The 8,926-nt window shown below is 37.5% G+C and overlaps 1 protein-coding gene across 1 annotated transcript; it reads right to left on the bottom strand.

Moving 5' to 3' along the window:
* Window positions 1–232: 232 nt before the first annotated feature.
* On the bottom strand, window positions 233–7,239 carry LOC142234320 (uncharacterized). The gene is made up of 3 exons (XM_075305421.1): window positions 7,039–7,239; window positions 6,845–6,985; window positions 233–775 (listed from the first exon to the last, which is right to left on the bottom strand). The coding sequence occupies exons 1-3, from the start codon at window positions 7,146–7,148 to the stop codon at window positions 601–603; spliced, it is 426 nt and encodes a 141-aa protein (XP_075161536.1). The 5' UTR covers window positions 7,149–7,239; the 3' UTR covers window positions 233–600.
* Between the last annotated feature and the right edge of the window lie 1,687 nt (window positions 7,240–8,926).

Below are 8,926 nucleotides of genomic sequence, written 5' to 3'. Positions count from 1 at the left end.
AAGAAGTTTCTACGTAATCCATGGTGGAGGGTACATAAGCTTCGGCCTGGCCGAACTTACGGCCGTATATACTTGTCTTCTTTACTTTTAGTTTCGTGAACTGTAGTTAAAAAGTACAACAGGGCCATTAAAATTTCCTGGTTTTAACAACGCTTTGTGGAAATCTCAAAATGTGGAGCAAAATTTAGTTCAATTTTCATGCGAGGCAGTTCATTCTTCACAGTAGTTCAGATTTTTTCGGTGTATTTTCGATATTTTATTAAAAAAAATAAAGGACTTTATTTTGTTGCATTACATATCAGCCATCCGGTATCCTAAGCAAAAATCACATTCTTATTTTCCAGTGCACGTACATCCCAGAATATATACGCCATAATCTTGCCAGCCGACTACTCCTGTTGTCCTTATGGTTCTACGCTTTGTATGGGGTTAATAGCCCACTCGAAGTGAAACGATGGAGCCCTGTTTCATTCACTCTTCATTAAATCAATATTTTGCTTCAACTGGCCCTTCCAAAAGTGATATTTAAGCAACATGCGAAATTCCTTTTAATGCATTTTTCACAAGAGTAATTGACAGCTAGATAGATGGATCGTCCAATCATTTTTTCATGACTACATAGATTTTTCCACTGTTCGTCATTTTTAGTTTTTTGGATAATTTGGAGGTATTTTGAGGTTTCTTAATCTTCATAAAAGGACGCACTATTGACACAGCATTGCGATTTATTGCATGATTCCTATGGGCAGCATAAGGCCGTCGTCTTTGTGGGGCTCTAAAAAGAAAAATGTGAATACGAGAAAATTAAATATTTTGCGGTTTTCTAAACACCTAGTTCAAATCCACTACCATATTATGGTGGGGAATGATAACCCACACTGAAAAAAAAGCATACTCGGTTCCAAAGATTTTGTCTTTACTTTAAAAAATTTGGTATTGATTCCGAGCCAAAGAAGCGGAGAATACAAGTAAGGATACTTTTAAGACACAATTCTCTTTTAATTTTAGGTTTTGTGTACTTGCTTCTGGGAAGCAAATTTTAATTTTTCGCTTTCTCAGCTTTTTTTCTTCATATGCTATCAAAGTCCTTTAAAAACGAGTTAACGGCAACTTTATTTTCCAAATTAGGACTTTACTTCCAGTAGAAATTATGCTATGTTTGAAGTTTGTTTGAAGTAAAAAACTTCTTTAAAATAAAGTTTTGAAAAACATGTCCTATATTTGAACGATTTTTTGCTTTGTAGTCAAGATGCAAAAAGACAACAAATTTAAAGACAATGTCATTAAATTTAAAGAATTTTTCTGAATTATTAAAGTCAAGTTGACCTTAGCCTATAAATTTTTTCTTTCATGTTAAGATACCCATTTTTAAGTCAAATCACTTAATTATAAGGACAATACGACTTCATTGAAAAGTTTATCGACTTTTGGACAAGGAAAATAACTTTATTCGAGAGAAATGCGTCTTCTATGCTAAGCAAAATTTGTATTCGTATTTTAAAGACATGAAATCTTTGACCTCACGACAATATTTTTTTCAGTGCAGTAACAAAAAAAAAGACGTCGACAAAATAGTAGTGAAAATGTTTTTTTTTTTGATCCGGAAGTGGTGCAAAATTGGCGCAGAAGTGATGAATTTAACATGGGCTTGTCATAGGACGGATGTCCAACACTTCCACTGCCGTTGAACTAAATTTGCATCACTTCTTAAGGTGTAATCCAAATTCAGTGTTTTAGATGGGAATTGAAAAATGTTGTGATATTTTGCCAAATAATTTATTTTTATGATTCGAACGCTTATCTCAAACGGGGGTAGGATGGCGGTATATTAACTTTGTCATTCCGTCATTTGTCATTTGTCATTTGTAACATTATTATCGAATTATTGCTCTAAGACCCCATAAAGTATATATATTCTGGGTAGTGGTGAAATTCTGAGTCGATCTGAGCATGTCCATCCGTCCGTCCGGCCGTCCTTTCGTCCGTCTGTTGAAATCACGCTAACTTCCGAAGGAAACAAGCTATCGACGTGAAACTTGGCACAAGTAGTTGTTATTGATGTAGATCGGATGGTATTGCAAATGGGCCATATCGGTCCACTTTTACGTATAGCCCCCATATAAACGCACCCCTAAATTTGGCTTGCGGAGCCTCCAAGAGAAGCATATTTCATCCGATCCGGCTGAAATTTGGTACATGTAGTTAGTATATGGTCTCTAACAACCATGCAAAAATTGGTACACATCGGTCCATAATTATATATAGCCCCCATATAAACCGATCTCCAGTTTTGGCTTGCGGAACCTCTAAGGGAAGCAAATTTCATCCGATCGGACTGAAATTTGGTACATGGTGTCAGCATATGATCTATAACAACCATGCAAAAATTGGTCCACATCGGTCCATAATTATATATAGCCCCCATATAAACCGAACCCACGATTTGGCTTGCGGAGCCTCTAAGAGAAGCAAATTTCATCCGATCCGGCTGAAATTTGGTCCATGGTGTTAGTATATGGTCTCTAATGACCATGCAAAAATTGGTCCACATCGGTCCATAATTATATATAGTCCCCATATAAACCGATCACCAGATTTGACCTCCGGAGCCTCTTGGAAGACCAAAATTCATCTGATTCAGTGACAGTTTTTCGTAGAAGTTTCCACGCAATCCATGGTGAAGGGTACATAAGATTCGGCCTGACCGAACTTACGGCCGTATATGCTTGTTTAAAATTTTTTTCGACAAAATTTAAATAATTTGTACCATTTTATTAATTCTTACTCTGTTTTTACCCTATTGAAAACAAAAAAAAATTAAAATTACCCATGAAGTCCTTTGGAGGACATATTTGAAAGTGCTTTTAAAGTTGTGCCTCTAGAACAACTTCCAAAGTTTTTGCTGGGAATTTTACCATTTCGTTTTTGACACATCGAAATATCGATCAGTGTAAAATTCTAAGATTTCGAAAGCACAACTGTGGGCAATGACATAAAATGTTAAAATCAGTTTAGATTTGTTCGAATTGTCCAGATTTAACTCTACGGTAGTTTGGCCCATTCCCAGGGAAGCGCCTTCTTGAGATGATGGACATTTTGATAAATTTTAGTTGCAAAGTCCAACGGTTTGACATCCCGAAATTTTCGTGGCCATTGTGCAGTAAAAATGAAGCGAGGAATCGTATTTTTTATGTCATTCTTGGTTGATGCGTGCTGAGTGCGATAGTGCTGAGTTCTGTTGGAATGTCTATGGTCTAGGGCCGAAATATTTGTCTGCTCAGGACTTTAATACTGGTTAGACTTCACGATCGATCCTCCGATAAGTCGGCCCACACCATTACCTGGTGGCCAATCGATTGTGTAAATTTTTATTTATTTATTTTATTTATTTATTTATTTATTTATTAAACTTATAGTAAATATAAGATTAATAGAGAGAAAATCTAGCATTAGCTACTTAGACTATCAGCTAGTAAATTTTTAGGTGAACTCTTTGACAAGTAAACCTGATCGTTTTGTTTCATCATAAACTGCTTAATTTTGATCGGAGAAAATCAAATTCGTTAACTGGGCACTTTAGTGCTAGTGAAGCAACTCCTTGGCTCTTTCCAGCCAAACTTTTTGTAGTGCATCGGTAAGCTCTTGCACTTTTTGGAATATTAGTGGCTTTACCACAAGCTCATTTTTATACCCTCCACCATAGGATGGGGGTTATATTAACTTTGTCATTCCCTTTGTAATACATCGAAATATTGCTCTAAGACCCCATAAAGTATATATATTCTGGATCGTGGTGAAATTCTGAGTCGATCTGAGCATGTCCGTCCGTCCGTCCGTTGAAATCACGCTAACTTCCGAACGAAATAAGCTATCGACTTGAAACTTGGTACAAGTAGTTGTTATTGATGTAGGTCGGGTGGTATTGCAAATGGGCCATATCGGTCCACTTTTACGTATAGCCCCCATATAAACGGACCCCCAAATTTGGCTTGCGGGGATTCTAACAACTATGCAAAAATTGGTCCACATCGGTCAGTAATTATATATAGCCCCCATATAAACCGATCCCCCGATTTGGCTTGCGGAGCCTCTAAGAGAAGCAAATTTCATCCGATCCGGCTGAAATTTGGTACATAGTGTAAGTATAAGGTCTCTAACAACTATGCAAAAATTGGTCCACATCGGTCAATAATTATATATAGCCCCCATATAAACTGATCCCCCGATTTGGCTTGCGGAGCCTCTAAGAGAAGCAAATTTCATCCGATCCGGCTGAAATTTGGTACATGGTATAAGTATATGGTCTCTAACAACTATGGAAAAATTGGTCCACATCGGTCAATAATTATATATAGCCCCCATATAAACCGAACCCCAGATTTGACCTCCGGAGCCCCTTGGAAGAGCAAAATTCATCCGATACGGTTGAAATTTGGTACGTGATGTTAGTATATGGTATCCAACAACCATGCAGGAATTGGTTCATATCAGTCCATAATTATATATAGCCCCCATATAAACCGATCCCGAGATTTGGTTTTGGAGCCTCATGGAGGAGCAAATTTCATCCGAGTCAGTTGAAATTTGTTACATTGTGCTAGTATATGGCCGTTAACAACCATGCCTAACTAGGTCCATATCGGTCTATAGTTATATATAGCCCTCAGATAAATGTTAAGAAGTTTTAATATACCACAACCCAAGTAATTCGGATGGATGACAGTCTTTCGCAGAAGTTTCTACGCAATCCATGGTGGAGGGTACATTAGATTCGGCCTGGCCGAACTTACGGCCGTATATACTTGTTCAATATAAGATGCATCTGTTCTCGTAATATGTTCAGCTCCAAAATCATGAACCAATCCACTTGTGGTTTTCTAGCAAAATATAAAGCCATCACGCTTGAATTCCATTACGAATAAATGATGAATGCAATAGATCAAAATGCTTTTGTAAGATGGGACAAAATAATATGAACTGTCACTGGAATTAATCTGTAAGCTGTTAGACATGCGATTTAGAAATGATACACACAAAGAAAAAAACGTTTGAAAAACGTGTACCGAAAACGTTTTTCTTTTATTAGAGTTTTTTGAATTGCTTCGAAAATTTTAAACTTTTATCACGAAAAAAAATCGTTTGTTACAAAATTTTTATATTTTCAATAAAAAAGATATTTTTGAAACAACAACACAGTCCATTTCGTTTATATCAAACACTGTTCTTTTCTGACTTTAGGTGTTTAATAAGACACATTTTACAGTTCAAAATTTAATATACTACAATATAATGTTGAACATTTTTTCGGAATCTTCCGAACATATGTGGAATATATGTAAAAAAAAAAACAAAAAAACTTTGGTCGAAGCAGGGATCGAACCCACGACTCTTGGCATGAAAGTCGGACGTCGCAACCACTGCTCCACGGTGCCAAACTAAATGTTTGTTTCTGTTAAATAAACTTTGTTTATTTGGTTCGTGGGCGCCGCAAGCTATGCTATATAAATATTACTTATAGGATATTTATCTATAGATGACCATAACAGGTACATAGCTGAGTGGTTAGTGTGTTGGCTTACAAAGTGCATGGTCCGCGGTTCGATTCTCCGTCCAGGCGAAAGGTAAAAAAAATTTAAAAAATTTATAAAATCGTATAATTTCTTCTACATTGTTGGTATTACAGGAAAAGGTGTTAAGAACTAAAAAACCTCGCGGATGTGAGAAAAATGTGTGTTTTTTTTTGGAGTTTGTCTTTATGAAATTGTTTTTACATCCTGGAAAAGAATAAACGTTTATCACAAAAAGTATATACTTTTCTTCCAAATACACTTCCTTACAGCGAAAAGCAAATGAGAAACGAACTTTGTCTAAAATTTCGTTTGGGAATTATTTTTTTTGCGTGTAGGGCCGAAATATTTGTCTGCTCAGGACTTTAATACTGGTTAGACTTCACGATCGTTCCTCCGATAAGGCGGCCCACACCATTACCATTGGCGGCCCTTGAATCCTGGTGGCCAATCGATGGTGTAAATTTTTAGGTGAACTCTTTGACAAGTAAACCTGATCGTTTTGTTTTATCATAAACTGCTTAATTTTGATCGGAGAAAATCAAATTCGTTAGTGGCCAGTTAACGAAGTTTAGTGCAAGTGAAGCAACCCCTTGGCTCTTTCCAGCCAAACTTTTTGTAGTGCATCGGTAAGCTCTTGCACTTTTTGGAATATTAGTGGCTGTAGCACAAGCTCATTTTTCAATATGAGTTGCATCTGTTCTCGCAATATGTTAAGCTCTAAAATCATGAACCAAGCCACTTATGGTTTTCTAGCAAAATATAAAGCTATGACGCTTGAATTCCATTACGAATAAATGATGAATGCAATAGATCAAAATGCTTTTGTAAGATAGGACAAAATAATATGAACTGTCACTGGAATTAATTAAACTGTAAGCTGTTAGACATGCGATTTAGAAATGATAATAACCTGAAATTGGTTGCGATACGTATCCGCTACTGTGTGTACCAAACAGGAAAGCGCCTACCTATTTGCTGGTTTTGTGCGAAGCGTTAGGCAAAATATTTGCATGACTGAAAAATTTAGGCTCTGGCTTACACTATTGAGGGAAAATAAAGCAGAGGCACGTGAGACCAAAATGGTTCGACGATATATGAGAGCTATGTTAAAATTTATATAGATATAATTGATAAAGATAAAACAGATCATCAGTAGAGGCAATCCTGATTGAATCACTATATAAAATTTGAAGGTTTGTAAATTATAAAAAATTTAGTAGTCATATTTTCAAATTAATCAACATGGTGTCGTGAGATCTAATTTCTAATCTTACCTTTGACGATTTCTCTGCACTTCTTCACGTCTTCTTTTTAGCTCGCGATTTTTCTTAGTATACCAAATTAGATATAGCAAGGAAGTTGCAATGAAAAACCCGAAAATGATATAAAAAGTCCAAAGTTTCTGGGAAAGTAAACTGTACATAATGTAAAGAGTTGTAGAGTATGAAGAAGAATAAAAAATATTTACTTCTCGAACACTTTATTAGCTTCAATCCAAGCATTTCGATTATCAGATGTGCTGGCTTCAATCTTTGCTCGAAAATTTCTTTTGAACAAACGGCTAATCCAAGGATACATTTTTCTTTTAAGTTTATTTTAATCAACTGACAAAGGCTAAATTTTGATTAAAGTCCAAATGATGAAATTCAATTAATAAAAATTTTATATTTAAAAGAAAATAAAGACATAAAATCATAAGGCAACTAGGGCTACAAAAATAAAAGTTACTATCCTTCAATTCCTTTTATTTTTTTCGTATTTCTATTCATGGTTAGGTTAGATTAGGTTGTAGAGGAACATAGATGTCACGTTCTTGAATTGATGCCACTTAGACCAGTGGGTTTTTTAATCTTTCGATGTAATTTTTCAATCTTTCTCCTTCCGATGCAGTCCACTTTGCCCCAGAAACTTCCACCTGCTCGTTTTCTTTGAAAGAAATCTCAGAATAACCAACCAGAGGCCCTGATGAATGCAAGTATGTTCCTTAAGCTGCACTCTCGCAGATCAGTGAGAGCCTGAAAGAAAAAGGAGCCCAGTATCTTGTTTCTTCTAAAGGATAAAGCTGGGCACTGACACAGCAAGTGGTACGAGTCCTCCGTAACTTCCGGGTCCAGGCACCATCTACAGATATCATCGTCTTTAAGTCCTATTCTTACCATGTGTTTCCCAAGTGTGTTATGTCCTGTTATGATACCAATCAATGGCCGTAATTCCTCTCTGTTCATAAACAACAAAATTTCACAGTTCCTACGTTTCTTTTCATCCCATATCAACTTGGTTTGCTCGCAACCATCCGAAGAGACCCAGCGTCTTCGCTATTCCTCATCATATTTAACCTCTATCCTGTAATGATAAGAAGATAGTGGAGGAAAAACGTCCGCTAGGATGTTGTTCGTTCCACGAGCACCCTCCTTAGCCAGCACATCCGCTTTCTCATTTCCTATTATCCCATAGTGCCCAGGTACCCAGCACAGAATTATATTATGCTGTTCAGTGAGAACCTTGAGTTCTCAACGACAGCGGCTGACTACCCTAGACCTTATGTCAGCACTGCACAATGCCTTTATAGCTGCCTGACTGTCGATGAAGAAGCTGATATCGCTTCTGAATAACGGCCTCATCAACAGCGACTCAGCAGCCTTAGTGATCGCAGAAATCTCAGCCTGAAAAATACTGCAATCACTATCCAGCGTGTAAGACTCCCTTATTCCTAGTTCACTACAATAGATTCCGCTGCCCGTTCCTTCCTCCATCATTGATCCGTCCGTATACATGTTCAGGGTTCCGAAGGGTATCCTCCTGTCTTTCCACTCCTCCATACTTGGTATAATGTATGTCGGTTTGTGATGATAAACATGCTCCGTGGCCATATGGTCCGTCTCTCTATACTGCCAGGCCAGAATATCAGTATGCCTGCAGGCTGTCCTCTCCAGCGTGTTCAAGCTCCTAAGTCTCAGTTCAGCCGTCTTCCTTACGTGTAAATCGAGTGGGATAAATCCCATCAGTACCTCCAGAGCGGCAGTGGCTGTGGTCCTCATGACACCTGTCATATAGATGAGTGCAGTCCTATTTACCCTATTTTTTCTCGATATATGATTTTGGTGTCTCACCATTGTCCACCAAACATGACAGTCATATGTGGCCACAGGTCTTACAACCGCGGTATAAAGCCAGCCAAAAAGAGAAGGCCTCATTCCCCATCTCTGTCCGACCAATTTTTGACACGAGTATAGTGCCGCATAGGACCTCTTAATGCGATCGGCAGTATTCCCCATCCAGTTCATCCTGGAGTCCAAAATAACTCCTAGGTACCTTGCTGATTTCGAGAGCGTCAGGAGCCTTGTACCCGATGACCT

The sequence above is a fragment of the Haematobia irritans genome, chromosome 4, assembly GCF_050003625.1.
Source record: "Haematobia irritans isolate KBUSLIRL chromosome 4, ASM5000362v1, whole genome shotgun sequence".
Taxonomy (NCBI): Eukaryota; Metazoa; Arthropoda; class Insecta; order Diptera; family Muscidae; genus Haematobia; species Haematobia irritans.
This window is presented reverse-complemented; position numbering and strand designations above follow the sequence as displayed.